The sequence below is a fragment of the Oncorhynchus tshawytscha genome, linkage group LG30 (genome assembly GCF_018296145.1).
Source record: "Oncorhynchus tshawytscha isolate Ot180627B linkage group LG30, Otsh_v2.0, whole genome shotgun sequence".
In the NCBI taxonomy this organism is placed as follows: Eukaryota; Metazoa; Chordata; class Actinopteri; order Salmoniformes; family Salmonidae; genus Oncorhynchus; species Oncorhynchus tshawytscha.
Window position 1 is genome coordinate 47,694,395 of NC_056458.1, and position 24,256 is coordinate 47,718,650.

The 24,256-nt window shown below is 43.4% G+C and overlaps 1 protein-coding gene and 1 long non-coding RNA gene across 5 annotated transcripts; both read right to left on the minus strand.

The window, feature by feature from the left end:
• Positions 1 to 1,472: 1,472 nt before the first annotated feature.
• Positions 1,473 to 4,960, minus strand: LOC121841406. The gene is made up of 3 exons (XR_006080429.1): positions 4,415 to 4,960; positions 2,147 to 2,402; positions 1,473 to 1,786 (listed from the first exon to the last, which is right to left on the minus strand). It is a non-coding gene; the product is annotated as an uncharacterized LOC121841406 (long non-coding RNA).
• A 6,401-nt stretch (positions 4,961 to 11,361) lies between these two features.
• On the minus strand, positions 11,362 to 23,599 carry LOC112236492 (zinc finger protein 665). Of its 4 annotated transcripts, XM_042309343.1 has the most exons (4): positions 23,259 to 23,599; positions 11,787 to 14,549; positions 11,621 to 11,725; positions 11,362 to 11,566 (listed from the first exon to the last, which is right to left on the minus strand). In XM_042309343.1, exons 1-2 carry the CDS (start codon positions 23,473 to 23,475, stop codon positions 12,061 to 12,063), a joined length of 2,706 nt encoding a protein of 901 aa, XP_042165277.1. In that variant the 5' UTR covers positions 23,476 to 23,599; the 3' UTR covers positions 11,362 to 11,566; positions 11,621 to 11,725; positions 11,787 to 12,060. The 4 variants fall into 4 exon arrangements, with proteins under 4 accessions (XP_042165277.1, XP_042165276.1, XP_042165275.1 ...); XM_042309342.1 differs by lacking the exon at positions 11,621 to 11,725 and having other exon boundaries at positions 11,362 to 11,610; positions 11,726 to 14,549; XM_042309341.1 differs by having other exon boundaries at positions 11,675 to 14,549.
• Between the last annotated feature and the right edge of the window lie 657 nt (positions 23,600 to 24,256).

Genomic DNA, 24,256 nt, shown 5'->3' on the forward strand with positions numbered 1-24,256 from the left:
ACGTTACAGCCTTATTCTAAAATGGATTACATTTTTTTTAAATCCTCATCAATCTACACACAATACCCCATAGTGACAAAGCGAAAACTGTTTAAAAAAAAATATTATTTGCAGATTTATTGAAAATAAAAAACAGAACCTTATTTATATAAGTATTCAGACCCTTTGCTATGAGACTCGAAATTGAGCTCAGGTGCATCCTGTTTCCATTGATCATCCTTGAGATGTTTCTACAACTTGATTGGAGTCCACCTGTGGTAAATTCAATTGATTGGACATGATTTGGAAAGGCACATACCGGTCTATATAAGGTCCCACAGTTGACAGTGCATGTCAGAGCAAAAACCAAGCCATGAGGTTCGAAGGAATTGTCCGTAGAGCTCTGAGACACACAGCCAAGACAATGCAGGACTGGCTTCGGGACAAGTCTCTGAATGTCCTTGAATGGCCAGCCAGAGCCCACACTTGAACCCGATCGAACATCTCTGGAGACCTGAAAACAGCTGTGCAGCAACGCTCCGCATCCAACCTGACAGAGCTGGAGAGGATCTGCAGAGAAGAATGGGAGAAACTCCCCAAATACAGGTGTGCCAAGCTTGTAGTGTCAGACCCAAGAAGACTCAAGGCTGTAATCGCTGCCAAAGGTGCTTCAACAAAGTACTGAGTAAAAGGTCTGAATACTTACGTAAATGTGATATTTTCATTTTTTATTTGTTATAAATTTGCTAAAATGTCTAAAAATGTGTGTAAATTGATGAGTGGAAAAAAAACAACTTAGTGCATTTAAGAAGGCTGTAATGTAACGTCAAGGGGGTCCGAATACTTTCCAAAGGCTATTTTAGAAAAGGTGACATAACTTCAAACACATAGTCAAACCCATGACAATGAAAACCAAGCAGGTGCCCAATAACCCACCTGGTCATGGATCCCAATGAACTTGAAAAAAGCTTCAGTTGCAAAATAGAACTGGGATGAGGGAGGAGATCTCAACCCGTTTCGTTCTCCTTGCAGCTTGTGAAAGAAAATAGGGTCAAATTAGTCGTTCCAAAACGGTCTTACGAAAGGGATTAGCACAACTACTGTTGTATATAGTGTATATGCTGTGGTATATAAAGTATTGTATATAGTGTCATTTTTTAAATTTAAAAAAAAATGTACCCCACTTTTTCTCCCCAATTTCGTGGTATCCAATTGTTAGTTGCTACTATCTTGTCTCATCGCTACAACGAGACGAAGGTCGAAAGTCATGCGTCCTCCGATACACAACCCAACCAAGCTGCACTGCTTCTTTAACACAGCGCGCGTCCAACCTGTAAGCCAGCCGTGTGTTAGCGTGCACTGCGCCCGGCCCGCCACAGGAGTCACTGGTGCGCAATGAGACAAGGATTTCCCTACTGGCCAAACCCTCCCTAACCCGGATGACGCTAGGCTGATTGTGCGTCGCCCCACGGACCTCCCGGTCGCGTCCGGTTACGACAGAGCCTGGGAGCGAACCCAGAGTCTCTGGTGGCACAGCCCTTAACCACTGCGCCACCCGGGAGGCCCCTGTATATAGTGTTTTAACCGGTAGGAGCGCTGCAGTAAAGTATATAATGAACGTATACAACAAGGAACCAATGTTTTCTTTTGGGTTTTTTGTCCCTGACCCATTTTGGATGATGCTGTAGTGGTCAGGATCATTCGGGTTGTCTGAGAGCGTGGTCTTGCAGGACTCCACAAACATCTCAGTGTTGTGGACAGAGGTTGTGGACGTGATCTCCGTGTCGACCATCTCCTTCAGATCCACCTGGAACCACAAAAGAAGAAGGATTACATTTTTTCCCTGGACACTGTTCTAAAATCAGATTCATTCCCGCCCTTGAATTATTACGGTAAGGGTTTGGGGAGAGTAAACTGATCCGAAATGTGTGCCAACTACGGTTGTTTGTCTGTACATCAGCTAACTCCTCTTGAGAAGTAAAATGGGCAGTATTCATTGGCTAACTGCATGGCGCAATATCTGTCTACTTGAAGCTGGGTCATCAGCACGACTCAAGACTGTTAGCCCAATAAGCTAAAACGCTAGGCATTCACTTTGGATGTGTAACGTCAGGTAAGTCATTATTTGAGAGCCTAGTTCACTGAACTACCTCTGTTACATACACACCTCCACTGGGTAACTGGCTGGATCCACCATCCTGATGAAATAACTGTTGTGGAAGATTTCAAACTGGTAGGTGACCTTCCTAAAGCATTTCTCTTGGAATCTTGTGGGACAGGAATTCCAGGTTCACGTTGCCCTTCTGTGGGGGTTAGACACCGCAGAACTAAAGCTTCACCCAGTGCCTCCTGTTGATCACAGCACTGGAGTCGTCAAAAGAACATAATCTCGTTTCTGAAGATCAGTTTGTCCTCTTCCCTTCCTGAAAAACAGCACATTTTGAAGAGTTTGCGTCAGAGATCGTACCTGTAGAATCATAACTGTCATGGTCCCCCCAGATACAGATTAAGGCTAATCCTGGACTAAAAGCATTTTTCAATAGAGATTCTCCATCGATCTTGTTTTTTAATCCAGGATTAGGCTTAATCTGTGTCCAGGAAACTGACCCTCGAATGCTGTCGTGTACCAAGTTTGGTCCTGGATAGCAAGGTGCAGACTGTTTTACTTTCTATGTCAACAACTGATTATTAAGATCCATTGAGGAGACATGGGCAGATTTCCATAATGTGTGTAAAATATAATTGTTATTTAAAAAAATATATAATCTAGCAAGAACAAACTGGAGAAAAACTTTTGGAACCGATTAATAAAAAAAAATAAAAAGAGAGAAATGTTATCTTCTGAATAAATGGTTATGAGACCCGGCCCTGACCTCCAGCTTGGTTCCGCAGTCGCCGAGACCCATGGTCCCGAAGACAGGGGTAGACATTAGAGCTCAGGGTGCAGGACAGGTCGCTGAGACCCATGGTCCTGAAGACAGGGGTAGACATTAGAGCTCAGGGTGCAGGACAGGTCGCCGAGACCCATGGTCCCGAAGACAGGGGTAGACATTAGAGCTCAGGGTGCAGGACAGGTCGCTGAGACCCATGGTCCTGAAGACAGGGGTAGACATTAGAGCTCAGGGTGCAGGACAGGTCGCTGAGACCCATGGTCCTGAAGACAGTGGTAGACATTAGAGCTCAGGGTGCAGGACAGGTCGCTGAGACGCATGGTCCTGAAGACAGGGGTAGACATTAGAGCTCAGGGTGCAGGACAGGTCGCTGAGACGCATGGTCCTGAAGACAGTGGTAGACATTAGAGCTCAGGGTGCAGGACAGGTCGCTGAGACGCATGGTCCTGAAGACAGGGGTAGACATTAGAGCTCAGGGTGCAGGACAGGTCGCTGAGACGCAGGTGGTTCTCATGGAGACCCACGACGGAGGCCTTCTCCAAAGCAGCAAAGAAGGAACTCAAAAGGTACATGAAGACAGATTAATGGTTTAGCATTGTTTTTGGTGTTTTATCCTCTTTTGGAAAAATTAGTTGTGGGGGATAATTCTAGATTCAGAGGATGAAGGATTATTTTTGAAATGATTTACTGTCTAGTGGATTGATTCAAATTATATTCACATTGGCCAAATATATTGCCAGTCTATTGAGTCTATATTACAGGTCTATTGAGTCTATATCAGCTGTCTTTATAGGTCTATTTTTACAGGTCTATTGAGTCTATATCAGCTGTGTTTATAGGTCTATTTTTACAGGTCTATTGAGTCTATATCAGCTGTGTTTATAGGTCTATTTTTACAGGTCTATTGAGTCTATATCAGCTGTGTTTATAGGTCTATTTTTACAGGTCTATTGAGTCTATATCAGCTGTGTTTACAGGTCTATTTTTACAGGTCTATTGAGTCTATATCAGCTGTGTTTACAGTCTATTTTACAGGTCTATTGAGTCTATATCAGCTGTCTTTATAGGTCTATTTTTACAGGTCTATTGAGTCTATATCAGCTGTGTTTATAGGTCTATTTTTACAGGTCTATTGAGTCTATATCAGCTGTGTTTATAGGTCTATTTTTACAGGTCTATTGAGTCTATATCAGCTGTGTTTACAGTCTATTTTACCAGGCTGTTTAACCAGTCTGATGAGGTTAGAAAAAGTATTTCTCTCAGAAAAAAACAAACACTTGAATATAGGAAGCATCATCAGTATGTTTGGGTCTGCAGGTAGCCTAGTGTTTAGAACGTCTAGTAACCGAAAGGTTGCTAGATCGAATCCCTGAGCTGACAAGGTAAAAATCTGTCATTCTGCCCCTGAACAAGGCAGTTAACCCACTGTTCCTAGGCCGTCATTGTAAATAAGAATTTGTTCTTAACTGAGTTGCCTAGTTAAATAAAATAAAATAAAATTTTTTTTTTTTTTTTGTTGAAATTGGTGAGGTCACTGGTCTTACCCTGTAGGTTCAATCTGTGTTGGTCCCTATGGGGTTGAAGGTCATGGTTCCTCCGAAGAGGTCGGAGGCCCAGGACCCGGAGACCAGCAGCAGCTATAGGGACTGGGAGGAAGACGTGGTCCCTGTCTCGTTGTCACACGTCTTCAAATGATACTGCCTCTGTTTTTATACCAAACACACGTGCACACGCACAAATCACAGAGGCACATACACACACTGCTACATACACAGGCAGGCACAAACGTGCACACGCACAAATCACAGAGGCACATACACACACTGCTACATACACACGCAGGCACAAACGTGCACACACACACACAAACCTCACATGCATGTTTAACGGTAACCCCAATGCCACTCACAGTAACTGGATAATCACGAGGACTTGTCGGACTGAGGAATATGCAGGGAGTATGTCGGACTGAGGAATATGCAGGGAGTATGTCGGACTGAGGAATATGCAGGGAGTATGTCGGACTGAGGAATATGCAGGGAGTATGTCGGACTGAGGAATATGCAGGGAGTATGTCGGACTGAGGAATATGCAGGGAGGAATATGTCGGACTGAGGAATATGCAGGGAGTATGTCGGACTGAGGAATATGCAGGGAGTATGTCGGACTGAGGAATATGCAGGGAGTATGTCGGACTGAGGAATATGCAGGGAGTATGTGGACTGAGGAATATGCAGGGAGTATGTGGACTGAGGAATATGCAGGGAGTATGTTGGCTTTACCAGGGCTATGGGTTAAGCAATGAGTGTCAAATCGGTCAAGTACACACATTTTGTTTGTTGGAGAAAAGACACGTAAGCATTTATCTCCAACAGTGCAGTAATATCTAACAATACAAAACAAATACATAGAAATCAAGAAATAGATTTATACACTGAGTGTACAAAACATTAGGAACACCTGCTCTTTCCATGACATAGACTGACCAGGTGAATCCAGGTGAAACCTATGATCCCTTATTGATGTCACCTGTTAAATCCACTTCAAATCAGTGTAGATGAAGGGGAGGAGATGGGTTAATGAAGGATTTTTAAGCCTTGAGACAATTGCGACAGGGATTGTGTATGTGCTACATTCAGAGGGTGAATGGGAAATAAACAATATTTAAGTGCCTTTGAATGGGGTAATAGTAGTAGGTGCCAGGCGCACAGGTTTGTGTCAAGAACTGCAGCTCTGCTGAGTTTTTCACACTCAACAGTTTCCCGTGTGTATTAAGAATGGTCCACCACCCAAAGGACATCCAGCCAACTTGACACAACTGTTGGAAGCATTAGAGTCAACATGGGCCAGCATTCATTTTTTCCCCCCAGCAATCTACACACAATACCCCATAATGACAAAGCAAAAACAGGATTTTAGAAATGTTTGCAAATTTATTACATATAAAAAACAGAAATACCTTATTTACATAAGTTTTCAGACCCTTTGTAATTAGACTCAAAATTGAGCTCAGGTGCATCCTGTTTCCATTGATCATGATTGGAGTCCACCTGTGGTAAATTCAATTGATTGCACATGATTTGGAAAGGCCCACACTATATAAGTTGACAGTGCATGTCAGATCAAAAACCAAGCCATGAGGTCAAAGGAATTGTCTGTAGAGCGCCGAGACAGGATTGTGTCGAGGCACAGATCTACAGAAGGGTACCAAAACATTTCTACAGCATTGAAGGTCCCCAAGAACACAGTGTCCTCCATCATTCTTCAATGGAAGAAGTTTTGGAACCACCGAAACCCTACCTAGAGCTGGTGTAACAGTATAACTTTAGACCGTGCCCTCGCCCTTACCCGGGCGCGAACCAGGGACCCTCTGCACACATCAACAACAGTCACCCACGAAGCATCATTACACATCGCTCCACAAAAGCCGCAAGGGGAACTACTACTTCAAGGTCTCAGAGCAAGTGACGTCACCGATTGAAACGCTATTTAGAGCGCACCACCGCTAACTGAGCTAGCCGTTTCACATCCGTTACACTGGCAGCCCGGCCAAACTGAGCATTTGAGGAAGGGCCTTGGTAAACAGATAAATATGAATACATACGGTATGTAAATCATACTTAATGATAACTCATTACATAGCCTTCATGGTCTTCATAACGCCTACAATATGTCATCGTGAAGTGTTTAGAAAGACTAGTTCATGTCTCATCCACCGCACCCGGCAGCCTAGACCCACTACAATTTGAGTGAGCCATGTTCCCGTGAAAACAATCTCTGATGTCTCTCTGGAAGACAACCCTTGCTCGAATGTTATCTACCTTGTTGTGAAGAGACTGGACATTGGCCAGTAGTAAACTCGGGAGCGGTGAGCCAGTCTATGGAGCCTGACCAGAAGACCGCTCCGTCTGCGGCGCCGTTGTTTTGGGTCGCCGGCTGGGATCCGATCCATTGTCCTCGGTGGTCCAAACAGAGGATCCGCTTCGGGAAAGTCGTATTCCTGGTCGTAATGTTGGTAAATTGATGTTGCTCTTATATCCAATAGTTCCTCCTGGCTGTATGTAATAAGACTTGAGAGTTCCTGGGTTAACAGTGTAAGAAATAATACGTAAAAAAATTAATATGGCAAAGTTTCCTAAGAACGCGAAGCGAGGCGGCCATCTCTGTCGGCGCCAAACATCTGACCTGTAATTCAATAAAATGGTTAATTAGTGCGTTAATATTTTTTGTTCAGTTTATAAACATCAAATGTTACTTTTCATTGCTGACCGGCAGATGTTACTGATGTGCATTGTGTTAAAAGCTCAGAGTAATGTACCGTTTTTCAGCACAATTTAGTGAAAGCCCCCAAGGCTTCAGGAGCATTTGTTTTCACAACAAGACTACTACTGTCTTTTCCACTGAACCAAATATATTCACAGTCGCCAATATTAGCCGTTAGGTTATAAACAGCTGTAGGAAAGACAGGACAGTAACTCTGTGGCTGTAGTTTGTACATTAGGAGGGAAAAATTACACTTTAAAAATGCTCTTCAACATTCATGCGGGTTTATGTTTCTGCGTGACTTCTTTCTCACTCAAAATGTCTTCTGAGGACCGAGGTAAATCTACTTCCGGGTTGGCGAACAAAAGCGGCAGTGGGGGTGGAGGTAATTGTGGTGGAAAGCCCTTTGAATTAAATTGATATAAGCGACAGAGTTATTTTATGCTGGACGGGTTGAACCCGTTTTCTCAAACGGAACAGTAATCTGCGCCTCTCAGTAATATTGTCAACAATCAGTCTAATAGTATTTTGCACCGGGAAGGCAGATAAAGCATCAATTAAAAGCAATCTCTTTTCGGGGAAAACTTGTGTGGAACCCAGTTCATCTTTCAATCACCCACGTGGGAATATACTCCTAAAAACCAATGAGGAGATGGGAGAGGTGGGGGGATTTGTAGCGCGTCACAAATAGAACCAAGTTCTATTTTAGCGCCTGGCTACGTTGACGCGAGCAGTGTCTCTGCAATGAATGAATAACATGTATGTGTACATGTATTTTTGAAACGCTTACGCACGCGACACGAGCGGTGTGGTCAGCATGTGAACCTAAAAGGCTCTGCCTGGTCAATCCAACATCTGCAGTGGCCATACAGCATTTCCTGTGATGCGGCCTCAGAAGAAGTCAGAGCAAACACACTTTTTTGGCTTCGCAGAGCTGTTGTGAAGGACGTGAGTTTGTGTTTCTACAGGAACTGGTTGGTCTCTGCATGCCTCCGGAGCCCACAACCACATTATCGAATTAGTTTGGCTTTAACATTAATCCTTTTCCTAACCTCATTCTAATTCACCTAACCTGCCATGTAAACAAACCATTGGTATTACCACACCGTATCCAAATGGAAGGCAATCAACTTTCAGCAAGTGCAAAACACACATACACGGGCGCCCGGTTGAAATGAATCGAACCCCCCTCATTAGTGACCCATTGAAATGAATCAAACCCCCATCATTGGTGACCCATTGAAATGAATCGAACCCCTCATTAGTGACCCATTGAAATGAATCGAACCCCCATCATTGGTGACCCATTGAAATGAATCGAACCCCCTCATTAGTGACCCATTGAAATGAATCGAACCCCCTCATTAGTGACCCATTGAAATGAATCGAACCCCCATCATTGGTGACCCATTGAAATGAATCGAACCCCCCTCATTAGTGACCCATTGAAATGAATCGAACCCCCCTCATTAGTGACCCATTGAAATTCAAGCTAAAACACTATTCCAGAGGTGCGTCTGCTAAAACTAATGCAATGTTCACGTGGTTAGTCGGTCTCTGGAAATGTCCTACCTGTTAACTGGTTGTAGTTCTACACATGCCGCGTTCCAACCAATTAGCAAGTCCAGAATGTCCGCTTCATAATTCTGCGTGTGAATGTGGCATGATGAAAGCAGCCGTAAGGCTAAAGCGTTGAATAAAATCAACATCGTCACTCGCAATCGGACTCGCTGCGTACCTCCTTGTTGTGATCAAACATGGTCATTAAAATGAGGCATAACAATTTTTTTTTTTTTTATCTCTCCCACGTCACCCTATTCTGGCTGCAATCCCCAAGACTGCCAAATTATTTTTATTTCACCTTTATTTTGACAGCACATCAAAATACAACATACACATTAAACTAAACATTATACACAACAATAAATGAAAAGCAAAACACAAATCGTAAAAAAAAGAAGACATTCTTCACTTAAAAAAGGTCTGAAATGCCCTAGTGCGACACTTAAAATGAATAAAAATAAAACACATGAGCTAATTCAGCTGAATACATGTTAAGAGTTGTTACCGGTGTGTACCTCCATGAATGTGAGCTGTAGACAGTTCCATTGATCATATTTTTTAAAAGCAGAGAGAGAAAGAATGGGTTCAGGGGAGACCGTACATCTCTACCTTTTATAGACTTTATCTACGCCAACAAAAGTAGAGAAACCATAGACCTACATAATAACTCCCCTTTTGTTACGAGTACTCACTCCTGGACCTGTAGAGACCTACATAATAACTCCCCTTGTGTTACGAGTACTCACTCCTGGACCTGTACAGACCTACATAATAACTCCCCTTGTGTTACGAGTACTCACTCCTGGACCTGTAGAGACCTACATAATAACTCCCCTTGTGTTACGAGTACTCACTCCTGGACCTGTACAGACCTACATAATAACTCCCCTTGTGTTACGAGTACTCACTCCTGGACCTGTACAGACCTACATAATAACTCCCCTTGTGTTACGAGTACTCACTCCTGGACCTGTAGAGACCTACATAATAACTCCCCTTGTGTTACGAGTACTCACTCCTGGACCAGTAGAGACCTACATAATAACTCCCCTTGTGTTACGAGTACTCACTCCTGGACCTGTACAGACCTACATAATAACTCCCCTTGTGTTACGAGTACTCACTCCTGGACCTGTACAGACCTACATAATAACTCCCCTTGTGTTACGAGTACTCACTCCTGGACCTGTAGAGACCTACATAATAACTCCCCTTGTGTTACGAGTACTCACTCCTGGACCTGTACAGACCTACATAATAACTCCCCTTGTGTTACGAGTACTCACTCCTGGACCTGTAGAGACCTACATAATAACTCCCCTTGTGTTACGAGTACTCACTCCTGGACCTGTACAGACCTACATAATAACTCCCCTTGTGTTACGAGTACTCACTCCTGGACCTGTACAGACCTACATAATAACTCCCCTTGTGTTACGAGTACTCACTCCTGGACCTGTACAGACCTACATAATAACTCCCCTTGTGTTACGAGTACTCACTCCTGGACCTGTACAGACCTACATAATAAGTCCCCTTGTGTTACGAGTACTCACTCCTGGACCTGTACAGACCTACATAATAAGTCCCCTTGTGTTACGAGTACTCACTCCTGGACCTGTAGAGACCTACATAATAACTCCCCTTGTGTTACGAGTACTCACTCCTGGACCTGTACAGACCTACATAATAACTCCCCTTGTGTTACGAGTACTCACTCCTGGACCTGTAGAGACCTACATAATAACTCCCCTTGTGTTACGAGTACTCACTCCTGGACCTGTACAGACCTACATAATAACTCCCCTTGTGTTACGAGTACTCACTCCTGGACCTGTAGAGACCTACATAATAACTCCCCTTGTGTTACGAGTACTCACTCCTGGACCTGTACAGACCTACATAATAACTCCCCTTGTGTTACGAGTACTCACTCCTGGACCTGTAGAGACCTACATAATAACTCCCCTTGTGTTACGAGTACTCACTCCTGGACCTGTACAGACCTACATAATAACTCCCCTTGTGTTACGAGTACTCACTCCTGGACCTGTAGAGACCTACATAATAACTCCCCTTGTGTTACGAGTACTCACTCCTGGACCTGTACAGACCTACATAATAACTCCCCTTGTGTTACGAGTACTCACTCCTGGACCTGTACAGACCTACATAATAAGTCCCCTTGTGTTACGAGTACTCACTCCTGGACCTGTACAGACCTACATAATAAGTCCCCTTTTGTTACGAGTACTCACTCCTGGACCTGTACAGACCTACATAATAAGTCCCCTTTTGTTACGAGTACTCACTCCTGGACCTGTACAGACCTACATAATAACTCCCCTTGTGTTACGAGTACTCACTCCTGGACCTGTACAGACCTACATAATAACTCCCCTTTTGTTACGAGTACTCACTCCTGGACCTGTAGAGACCTACATAATAACTCCCCTTGTGTTACGAGTACTCACTCCTGGACCTGTACAGACCTACATAATAACTCCCCTTGTGTTACGAGTACTCACTCCTGGACCTGTACAGACCTACATAATAACTCCCCTTGTGTTACGAGTACTCACTCCTGGACCTGTACAGACCTACATAATAACTCCCCTTGTGTTACGAGTACTCACTCCTGGACCTGTACAGACCTACATAATAACTCCCCTTGTGTTACGAGTACTCACTCCTGGACCTGTACAGACCTACATAATAACTCCCCTTGTGTTACGAGTACTCACTCCTGGACCTGTACAGACCTACATAATAACTCCCCTTGTGTTACGAGTACTCACTCCTGGACCTGTAGAGACCTACATAATAACTCCCCTTGTGTTACGAGTACTCACTCCTGGACCTGTACAGACCTACATAATAACTTGCTTTGTGTTACGAGTACTCACTCCTGGACCTGTAGAGACCTACATAATAACTCCCCTTGTGTTACGAGTACTCACTCCTGGACCTGTACAGACCATAGAACTACATAATAACAGCCTTTGTGTTACGAGTACTCACTCCTGGACCTGTACAGACCGTAGAACTACATAATAACAGCCTTTGTGTTACGAGTACTCACTCCTGGACCAGTACAGACCGTAGAACTACATAATAACCGATAATAATGCACCGATGAATTGAGGCTCGTTCTGAGGGGGGAAAAAAGGGGGTGCAACTCAATGAGGAAGGTGTTCTTAATGTTTTGCACACTCAGTGTAGGCTATAGACAATGTTCTACAAGTTCAGTCATTCCTTTCAACCATGATATATTGTGCCCTTACCGGTATCAATTAGAATGGACCCTTCATCCTTGAGACTGACACATTTTATACTGTTATGTGTTCTCTCTCTCTCTCTCTCTCTAGTGAATATTCTTCATGTGTGATTTAAGGGAACTGATCTGACTAAAGCATTTGTTACAATCATTGCAGCGAAATGGTTTCTCTCCAGTGTGAACACGCGTGTGGCGTGTCAGATCGCCCGACGTTATAAAGCCCTTTTCACACACAGGGCACTTATATGGTCTCTCACCTGTGTGACTTTTCATATGTTGTGTCAGACCTCCCTTCCAAGTGAATTGTTTGCTACAAACGTTACATAGATATGGTTTCACACCGGTGTGAATTCGCTGGTGGCATCTCAGAAGACTTGATGTTGTACAGCATATTCCACATAGGGGACACTTAAAAGGTTTCTCCCCTGTGTGAGACATCATATGACGAGACAGGCTTCTGCTATAAACAAACCTTTTGCTGCAGACGTGGCACTGATGTGATTTCTCCCCTGTGTGATTCTTCATGTGTTCTGTTAGGGTTCCCTTCCAAGTGAAGCTTTTGCTACAAACCGTGCACATAAAAGGTTTCTCTCCTGTGTGAATTCTCTGATGGATTTTTAGCGAAGAGGCCCACCTGAAGCCTTTTCCACATACAGGACATTTATGCACCTCTCTCTCTCTGTGAGTCTTCATATGCACCCTCAGGTAACTCATTGTTCTGAAACTTTTGCCACAGTCGCTGCAGAGATACGACGTTTCCTCAGATTGCTTTTCTTTTGCAGTTTTTCCACAGTGATTCTGCTGGTGACGTTTTAGAACACTTGAAGATGTAAAACTTTTCCCACATACCGGACACTTAAATGATTTCTCCCCTGTGTGAGTCCTCATGTGTTCCGTCAGGTGTCCACTCAGAGTGAAGCTTTTGCTGCAAACGTTGCACTGATGTTGTTTCTCTCCGGTGTGGATTCGCTGGTGGAGTTTGAAATAAGCCGATGACGTGAAGCACTTACCACATACAGGACATTTATGCAGCTCTCTCTCTCTGTGCGTTTTCATATGCACTCTCAGGTAACTGATGGTTCGGAAGCTTTTGCCACAGTCGCTGCAGAGATACGACTCCCTCTCGGATTGACTCTCTTCTGGTTTCCCTCCGCAGTGATCCAGCTGGTCGCATTTTAGAACACTTGATGATGCGAGGCCTTTTTCATATACAAGGCGCTTAGATGATTTCTTCCCTGTGTGCGTATTTAAGTGTTCCGTCAAGCTTCCCTTCCACATGATGCTTTTGTCACAAACTTCATGACGACAAGGATCCTCTTCGATTTCACAGTGTTTTTTTAGAGCAGACGATGATACAAAGCATTTTTCACATACAGAGCACTTATAAAGTTTCTCCCCTGTGTGAGTCATCATATGCCTGACCAGATGCCCTTTGCTGTAGAAGCGTTTGTCGCATTCTTTGCACTTGTGCGATTTCTCCCCTGTGTGATATATCTGGTGTATTTTTAAAAGACTTGCACTCCCGAAGCTTTTAATGCACACGGGACACTTAAATGATTTCTCTCCTGTGTGAGTGCTCTGATGTACTTTATAATTGGGTAAGGAGTTAATAAAGTCTGTACTGCACACAGAAGACTGATTGGGTTTCTCACTATGAAGACTGCTTTTACTGCACACGGGACAGCTGTATGTCTTTGCACCTGGGTGAGTAGTCCTCATATACTTGTTGATGTAGCACTTGCACCTGACTGATCTGCCACCTTTTTGGCACTTAAATGATTTCTCCCCTGTGTGAATTGTCTGATGATATTTTAAAGAAGCTGTGCTATGAAAGGACTTACAGCACACAGGACATTGCTGTGATCTATCTTTCTCCCCAGTGTGAACTTTCTGGTGTAGTTTCAGAACGTTTAATGACTTAAATCCTTGACAACAAAAAGGACAGCGGTGTGATTTCTCCCCTGTGTGAATTCTCCAATGTACCTTTAAAGGGCCTGGTGTCTTAAAGCATTTACTGCACACATGACACTTGCATGGTCTCCTGTTTGTGTGAGACTTTAAAGGTGCTTTCAGCTCACTGGTTGTCTTGGCCTCAGTGCAGACTTGAGAGATTTGTTTTTTCTTTTCCCGTGTTCTCTTTGACCTTGACGGTAGTTCTTCACTCTCGTCTTCATCAATACTTACAATGATTTCACTCAGAGCTGCAGAACAGTGTGGATTTAATGCAGAGAGGAGTTGAGAGTGACTGGATAATTGTGATGCTCTGTAATCCTCGTCATCCAATGCTGATTGGGTCTGTTCAGTTGTGTTGGAGGGTAGAGAGTCCGTCTTGCTGTCCTGGTCACAGTCACTTTCCACACAGCGAGGAATAAATATCAATTGTACAACCTCTGTGGTAGCAGACCTAAGTCTTTGAAGCTGCTCTTCCTCCTGACTGGTCCTGAGTTCCTTCTGTTCCTCTGTAATCTGTGTGGGCTCTGGGTCTTCCTGCCCCGGACTGGGGCTCCACTCCTGCTCACAATGCTGCTGCTGCTTAGGGGAAACCTCCCCTTCGGGGAGATTTAGCTGCTGGGGATCTGGAGAGAGAAGAAAGGAAATAAGTAGTTAGCACCCAAGAAACAATGACAAATATTTACATTGAAGTCTATTCAGAATTCTAACTAATGCAACATAACTGCAGCAGGTGATTTACTAGCCCCATTTTGCTACTTCATATTTACAATATTCCATAAGAGGAAGTTCTTAACCACCTGCATTCAGATCTAGAGGATTCTAATATCCCATAATTCTGCATAAGACAAAATGCCCTACCCCTGGCTATAAATGTTTAGAAAAAGCTGTTGCGCTGCAACTCACTGCCTTCCTGAAGACAAACAATGTATACAAAACACTTCAGTCTGGTTTTGGACTCCATCATAGCACTGAGACTGTACTCGGTAAGGTGGTAAATTAACTTTTAATGGTGTCAGACCAAGGCTCTGCATCTGTCCTTGTGGTCCTAGACCTTAGTGCTGCTTTTGATACCATCGATCACCACATTCTTTTATCTACACAGACAAATTCTGACCTGTTTTAGATCTTATCCATGGGAAAGATATCAGTTTGTCTTCTGACAAATCAACGGTAAATTTCGGTGTTCCTCAAGGTTCTGTTTTAGGACCACTATTGCTTTCACTATATATTTTACCTATTGGTGATGTCATTCGGAAACATAATGTTAACAATCACTGCTATGCGGACGACACACTGCTGTACATTTCGATGAAACATGGTGAAGCCCCAAAATTGCCCTCCCTGGAAGCCTGTGTTTCAGACATAAGGAAGTGGATGGCGGTAAATGTTTTACTTGTAAAACTCAGACAAAACAGAGATGCTTGTTCTAGGTCCCAAGAAACAAAGAGATCTTCTGTTGCATCTGACAATTAATCTTTGGTTGTTCAGTCGTCTCAAATAAAACTGAAGGACCTCGGCGTTACTCTGGACCCTGACCTCTCTTTTGACGAACATATCAAGAATATTTCAAGGACAGCTTTTTTTCCCCAATCTTCGTAACACTACAAAAATCTGAAAAATTCTGTCCAAAAATGGAGAAAAATTCATCCATGCTTTTGTCACTTCTAGATTAGACGACTGAAATGCTCTACTTTTCGGCTACCCGGATAAAGCACGAAATAAACTTCAGTTAGTGCTAAACACAGCTGCTAGAATCTTGACTAGAACTAAAAAAATGTGATCATATTACTCCAGTGCTAGCCTCCCTACACTGGCTTCCTGTTAAGGCCAGGGCTGATTTCAAGGTTTTACTGCTAACCTACAAAGCATTACATGGGCTGGCTCCTACCTATCTCTCTGATTTGGTCCTGCCGTACATACCTACACGTACGCTACGGTCACAAGACGCAGGCCTCCTAATTGTCCCTAGAATTTCTAAGCAAACAGCTGGAGGCAGGGCTTTCTCCTATAGAGCTACATTTTTATGGAATGGTCTGCCTACCCATGTGAGAGACACAAACTCGGTCTCAACCTTTAAGTCTCATCTCTTCAGTAGGTCCTACGATTGGAGCGACGAACCGCCCTTGCTGTCTCTGCCTGGCCGGTTCCCCTCTCTCCACTGGGATTCTCTGCCTTTAACCCTATTACAGGGGCTGAGTCACTGGCTGACTAGGGCTCTTTCATGCCGTCCCTAGGAGGGGTGCGTCACTTGAGTGGATTGAGTCACTGACGTGATCTTCCTGTCCGGGTTTGGGTTCGTGCCGTGGGGCAGATCTTCGTGGGCTATACTCTGCCTTGTCTCAGGGTAGTAGGTTGGTGGTTGAAGATATCCATCTAGTGGTGTGGGGCTGTGCTTTGGCAAAGTGGGTGGGGTTACACCCTGCCTGTTTGACCCTGTCCGGGGGTATCGTCGGATGGGGCCAGTGTCTCCCGATCCCTCCTGTCTCAGCCTCCAGTATTTATGCTGCAATAGTTTGTGTCAGTCTGTATATCTGGTGAACTGTGTGAATTTAAGTACGCTCTCTCTCTCTCCCTCATATATAACACCGCACCTGCTGTCTCCAACTCTTAATGATTGGCTATGAAAAGCCAACTGACATTTACTCCTGAGGTGCTGCTGAGGTGCTGACCTGTTGCACCCTCTACAACCACTGTGATTATTATTATTTGACCCTGCTGGTCATCTATGAACATTTGAACATCTTGGCCATGTTCTGTTATAATCTCCACCTGGCACAGCCAGAAGAGGACTGGCCACCCCTCATTGCCTGGTTCCTCTCTAGGTTTCTTCCTAGGTTTTGGCCTTTCTAGGGAGTTTTTCCTAGCCACCGTGCTTCTACACCTGCATTGCTTGCTGTTTGGGGTTTCAGGCTGGGTTTCTGTACAGCACTTTGAGACATGTAAAAAATGGCTTTATAAATATATTTGATTGATTGATGATATTATAGATTATCATTTATTTTAGAAACTCAGTCAAGTCCCATTCTGAGGCGCTGTGAAAGCAGACATCTTGCCAGAGCGAGTCACTTGGTGGGTCAGACTACTTTAAAAACACATTTAATGGAATATTATTTTATGCTTGAAGTGCTCAGAAAGTGACTTTTTGGACCTGAATGACAAAATATTCAGGCGATCGAGGTGCTCAAAGTTCACCCATTTTGCATACCCCACCCTAGCATGAGACTTCATGGCTGACATCTCAACTTTCAAAAATGGTACCACAGAGATGGATAGATGGTCCACACATCAAAGAATGTTGACTTGAGTGGGAATATCCATTTGTTACAAATAAAACTGTCAATCTTCTGTAGGAAACCTATTGAAACATAGATAATACACTAACTTAACAATATGAAAATTGACATTGAAAAAGAAAAATGAAATGAAAAATTGTCCAAGTTTTAAGAGTAAATGAAATGAAAAATAACATTTGGCATTTATTACCAGAATGCTAACAAAATTAGCACAAACTAATAGCGAAATCACAGATGCTGTTAGCAGAATGCTAACATTCGAAAACGAATATAAACTAATTGCAAAGACAGGAAAATCAGGCTCAAAGTTATACAAGCATAGCTAGTAGCTACTGAATGGCATTTTCAGTGAGTTTGGACATTTACAAGCAACACTGAATGAGAGAAATTGTGCAAATGAACAGTTGTGATGCAGGCTTGTCTGAAGGATGGTAGAGAATGAAGGATGGATGGTAGAGGATGAAGGATGGATGGTAGAGGATGAAGGATGGATGGTAGAGGATGAATGATAGAGGATGAATGATGGATGGTAGAGGATGAATGGTAGAGAATGGATGGTAGAGGATGAAGGATGGTAGAGAATGGAGGCTTCAATACCCTAATGGTATATCTAGAACCAGACAATAAGATGCCATGTCGAAAAACCAAGACAGCCCTGATGGAGAAAATGATTCCTCTGGAAGTGCAAAGCGCGAGCTCTCAAACACCATAACAACAGATTGTTGGATGTCTATGAACATTGTGTCACACATCACTGCAACGAGCCATCACATTGATAAGAAGTGGGACGTGAAGTATGTACTGACAACTGAGAACATGGAGGAGAAGAACATAACAGAGAACCTAAAACAGCATTAATACCATCATTGCTGAGTGAGTGGGAGCCATCTGGTAGGGTTTCCACTAGTTACCACTGCCACAGTCAAAAAAAGCTATTTCATAAAAACAAAAATGATATTTTTGAACTTAATTTAGGCATAATGTTATCAGTATGATTAGGTTTAAAATCACATTTTAAGAAGATACATTTTAGAAATAGGGAGGCTTTATGACTTTGTGTTTGTGGTAACTAGTGGTAGTTAACCAGGAATGCGGTATATTGAACTGCATTGCCCCCTAGGGGTCATACGCAGAACCACATCTGAATTGGTATTCCCAAGGGGTACGCGCAACGTTGTCGGGGGTAACGCCAACTAAAAATGCTTTTTATTTTATTTTTATCAAATGTTTATTTTAATTTTTATAATTCACATTTTCAAACAGTCCATTTATATTTTCCAACGGGGCAATACATTTGGGTGAGGTTTTTCCCCCCTCACCTGAGTAGCCTTGTTTCACTGCCAAAAATGTAACCATCTAGTGTTCAGCGAAATAACAACACCATGCAAAATACAGGTAGTCTAGTCAAATAATTAACATCCAATCACATGAACCCTGACTCTCTCACGGGAATTCCACTAATGTAGCTGCTGCTCATTCTGTTTGCTCAAAAATGGATAACTGGTTAAAAAAAGTAAGACCCGCGTCCATAGAGACACATACCAGCAGTACTACACCTGCACCTGTCGACCACACAAGTTGTTCTGCGTCCATAGAGACACATACCAGCTCTACTGGTATTACTGCTACTACCAGTTGCTACTACCAGCAGTACTACACCTGCACCTGCACCTGTCGACCACACAAGTTGTTCTGCTTCCACGAGCTCATCCAATGCTAGCATCAGTAATTATACATTTGTTGTTAGCCCAGCTAGCATCAGTAATACTACAGTTGTTGTTAGCCCAGCTAGCATCAGTAATTATACAGTTGTTGTTAGCCCAGCTAGCATCAGTAATACTACAGTTGTTGTTAGCCCGGCTAGCATGGACACTGACAGTTGTGAATCTGATGCAGCCGAAGAACTACTGCCCCCCTTACCCGGGAAAGCATCGAAGAGCCGCAAATATGATGAGAACTACATTGATTTGGGGGTTCACTTATATTGGGAGTAGTGCCTTTCCTCAGCCACAGTGTGTTATATGTGTAAAAGTCCTATCTCACAACTCGATGAAACCTTCACTCTTGTGCAGACATTTAGAAACAAAACATGCTAATTTGAAAAATAAGCCACAGGAGTTTTTTGAGCGAGAATTAAAAGCAACAGATACCATTAATAAGAAGGGGCTAGACGCTTCTAATATGGTGAGGTACCGAGTAGCTAGAATAGGCAAGCCCCATACTATTGTGGAGGATTTAATTCTTCCTGCTTCAGTGGATATGGCTGGGACAATGTTGAGGGAAAAGGACAAAAGAAACTATACAGACAATATCTTCATCAAACGACACTGTTTCACGACACATCAGTGACATGGCAGGAGATGTTTTGAAACAATTACTGCTTCGCATACAAGCCAGTGAATTATATGATTTAGAGCTGAATGAGTCAACAGGTGTGGCGGGCCTGGCACAGCTCCTGGTATATGTCCGTTACGTTTATGGGGGGGTCAATTAAGGAAGACTTCCTCTTTCGCAAACCACTGGAAACCAGGACAACAGGAGAGGATATTTAGTACTGGACAGCTTTGTGACATCAAATGGACTTTGGTGGTCAAGATGTGTTGGTATCTGTACTGATGGCGCAAAAGCCATGACAGGGAGACATAGTGGAGTGGTAATACATGTGCAAGCAGTTGCTCCCGACGCCACTTGGGTACACTGCAGCATCCACCGAGAGGCTCTTGCTGCCAAGGGAATGCCTGACAGATTGAAAGACGTTTTGGACACTACAGTGAAAATGGTTAACTTTGTTAAAGCAAGGCCCCTGAACTCTCATGTATTTTCTGCATTATGTAATGATATGGGAAGCGACCATGTAATGTTTTTACAACAAGGGGTAAAGTATTGACACTTTTTTTTTTTTTTTTTTTTTTTTAAATTGAGAGACGAGTTTAAAGTTCTTTCCTGAGCATAAAGTACATTGATCGTTTGCTCAATGACGAGTTTCACACACGACTGGCCTGTCTGGGTGATGTTCTCTCTCACCTGTCTGGGTGATGTTCTCTCTCACCTGTCTGGGTGATGTTCTCTCTCACCTGTCTGGGTGATGTTCTCTCTCACCTGTCTGGGTGATGTTCTCTCTCACCTGTCTGGGTGATGTTCTCTCTCACCTGTCTGGGTGATGTTCTCTCTCACCTGTCTGGGTGATGTTCTCTCTCACCTGTCTGGGTGATGTTCTCGCTCACCTGTCTGGGTGATGTTCTCTCTCACCTGTCTGGGTGATGTTCTCTCTCACCTGTCTGGGTGATGTTCTCTCTCACCTGTCTGGGTGATGTTCTCTCTCACCTGTCTGGGTTCTCTCTCACCTGTCTGGGTGATGTTCTCTCTCACCTGTCTGGGTGATGTTCTCTCTCACCTGTCTGGGTGATGTTCTCTCTCACCTGTCTGGGTGATGTTCTCTCTCACCTGTCTGGGTGATGTTCTCTCTCACCTGTCTGGGTGATGTTCTCTCTCACCTGTCTGGGTGATGTTCTCTCTCACCTGTCTGGGTGATGTTCTCTCTCACCTGTCTGGGTTCTCTCTCACCTGTCTGGGTGATGTTCTCTCTCACCTGTCTGGGTGATGTTCTCTCTCACCTGTCTGGGTGATGTTCTCTCTCACCTGTCTGGGTGATGTTCTCTCTCACCTGTCTGGGTGATGTTCTCTCTCACCTGTCTGGGTGATGTTCTCTCTCACCTGTCTGGGTGATGTTCTCTCTCACCTGAACGGTCTGAATCGGTCTATGACTAACAAGTTGGAGCTCATATCTGTCTGCATTAACAAGGACAACACACAGGTCTTTCCATCATTGTATGATTTTTTTTGTGAGCAAATGAACAAGCTTTACAGACAATGTCAAATGTGATAAAGCGAAGCATCTGAGTGAGCTGGGTGCGCAATTACACAGGAACTTTCCCAAAACAGACAACTTCTTAACTAACAACTGGATTCGTTATCCCTTTCATGCCCTGCCTCCAGTCCACTTACTGATATCTGAACAAGAGAGCCTCATCGAAATTGCAACAAGCAGCTCTGTGAAAATAGAATTTAATCAGAAGCCACTGCCAGATTTCTGGATCGGGCTGCGCTCAGAGTATCCTGCCTTGGCAAATTGCGCTGTTAAGACACTGATGCCCTTTGCAAACACGTACCTATGTGAGAGTGGATTCTCGGCCCTCACTAGCATGAAAACTAAATACAGGCACAGACTGTGTGGAAAATTATTTAATAGAGACTCTCCAATACAACCCAACATTGCAGAGTTATGTGCATCCTTTCAAACAGTGAGTGAGTTATTCACAATTTTTGATGAACAAATAAGGTTTTATATGTAAGATGGCTAAATAAAGAGCAAAATTATTTACTATTATTATTATACTATTATTTGTGCCCTGGTCCTATAAGAGCTCTTTGTTCCTTTCCACGAGCCGGGTTGTGACAAAAACTCCCACTCATTCTTATGTTTCATAAATGCATCGTATAGTATGTCTGTGGCAGGCTTACAATGAGGGCAAAAAAACAACATTTGAGAGCACTCTGACCCTGGTGCTAGAGGGGGAACGCAGCTGGAGGTTGAATGTTTTAAGGGGCATGGGACTATAAAAAGTTTGGTAGCCACTGCGCAAAAAGATCCATCCTTGTCTCACAAATACAACTCTAGTGCAATCCCCATCACCTGCAGATTCAGTGGATTGAGACACGTCCAATGGTTCTGTTCAATTGACACGTGGTCACCAATCGTACGGCCGCGATCGACTGGTCAACAACCACCAAAGCATTGGGGCGGCAGGGTAGCCTAGTGGTTAGAGCATTGGACTAGTAACCGGAAGGTTGCAAGTTCAAACCCCCGAGCTGACAAGGTACAAATCTGTCGTTCTGCCCCTGAACAGGCAGTTAACCCCCTGTTCCTAGGCCGTCATTGAAAATATAGAATTTGTTCTTAACTGACTTGCCTAGTTTAATAAAAGGTAAAAAAATAAATGTAAAAAAAAATCCTAGTTGATCACCAAACATTTCTGTAACGATAAAGCCCATTTTGTTATTTGTTTTCGCGCTGTTGGCAGTAGATTCAGCTGCCGTATTCGGCACTTTGTTCAACACCTTAAGCCATAAAATGCACATTTCTCCCTACTTTCACTCACACTACAACCAGCACTGCAGCTGTAATGAATGAGTAGCAAAGTGTTCCCATAAACTTGCGTTGTTATTATTAGCGGCATGTCTTTTTATTAATATCAAGGAATCATCTTTGCTTTCTCTGGTCATAGCAGTAACAACATGAATTGGTGTGTAAGGCAGAACGACTTCATCAGCTGAAAGACTGTGTCCCCTTTTCTGAGTGGAGGGACGATGAGGCAGTCTCACCACTGCTGCCCCCCCTCCGACTGGTCATCAGATGTAGACCACCAGTCCAGTAAAAAAAAAGCAAATGATTATGCTCATTTAGCTGTGCATCACAAGTTATAAAACAAATGACAATTAGCTTTTTTTTTTATTTAAAAAAATATATAATTTCAAAATGGTCTGAGATGAACAACATTGGCAGGGCAATTCAATTATAGCCTATATGCAGTGATAATATTTTGGACCAAAAACCTACTGCACAAACCTCATTGCTACAGAACAGTTTTTAATTGGTTAATGTTGCACAGGCTTACGTTTTTTTTCTTCAGAAAAGGTTGGTGCCCACTGACGTACACGGTTCTGTACGGCAATTAAAGCGCGATGTAATTTATTTGGGTGAAATCTTACATTATCATCGGCTATTTATCATTATCGACATGTAACGATAAATATTGGCTAAATATCCCACATTCTGATACTTGATACCTGGGTCTCGTTCATTTGCAGAAAGTTATCTTATTCTTTATCTCACAGAGGCATGTTTGTTCCAAAACGTTAGGTCATAACGCGACACTAGTGGGCACATGATGGCAGTGGTACAGATTGGGCTGGCCACTAACTAGTGTGATTCAGAAAACAAATGTTAAAACATAACCTCGGGTTAAATCAGTAACAAACCTGCTCCTAAATGACCCAGAAGAAGTCCTCGTAGACGGTCGTTCTCTCCCTGAACCTCTGCGATCGTCTTTTCCACCACAACAAATATATCAAATGCCGCTGTTGTTAGTCGCTCCTGGTACTCTGCTAATGTCTTTTCTGCTGAACCAAATATCTCCACTGCTGCTGTTGTTAAACGCTCGGTGATAAACACATTCAACAGCTGTAGTTTGGACATTTTGATAAAACACAATGAATAATACTACAATTTATAGACGCCCTTCGGCTTCAAACCATCACGTTTCTGCGTTACTTATTTCTCCCTCAAATGTCTTCTTCCGAGGACCAAGGTAAATTCACTTCCGGGTTGGAGTATTGGGCGAATTCGATTATGCTGAGTGACGAGGCCCCGGGCGAAAGCGGGGAGGGAGGAGCAGGAGTGCCCCTTCTCAACTCAAAAAGTAATCTGTGCCTCTTGGTCATTTTGTCAACAAGGCAGCAGGTCCGGCTCCAGGCAACAGTCGCCTGCTGCTAGGGGGCCCTGCTGCCTTGTTGACAAAATGACCAAAATCGTTGAAATTGTTGCGTTTATATTTTTGTTTAATATACATAACTATGAACATTTGAAGACATTTTGGGGACTACTATAACTATTTTTCATACTGGTATGGTTAAGCAAAATTGTCCAATAAGACCCCATTGTGACTTGTAGGTTGCCTAGGAGGAGCTAATGCCTGTTTAAGCAACTCCGTTCATTCTTCCTCATCAGCCAATCAAATAGCAAACGTGCGCTTGCGCAAGAATAACTCATTTCCACAGTAGTGACACAGAACAATGAGTCAGATGTTTAACCGGACGTATAAATCTGAAGCATCCGTTTGGCGTTTTCCTCTCACCACCAAATATGGTGATGAGAGGAAGCCCAGTGGCCGGCAGTGGGAGAAGATGGAGCGCGGTGGATTTTGACCTATGAAACATTTGATCTCAAAACAGTACTCTTCCCATAAACTATAATCTGT

What these genes read in the sequence shown, in the direction of transcription:
- LOC112236492 (XM_042309343.1), bottom strand. Translation starts at nt 23,475, where the DNA reads ATGTCCAAACTACAGCTGTTGAATGTGTTTATCACCGAGCGTTTAACA. An exon ending in TCTGGGTCATTTAGGAGCAG is followed by an intron (nt 14,550 to 23,258) that starts GTTTGTTACTGA and finishes TTCTCTCTCCAG; the next exon opens with ATCCCCAGCAGCTAAATCTC.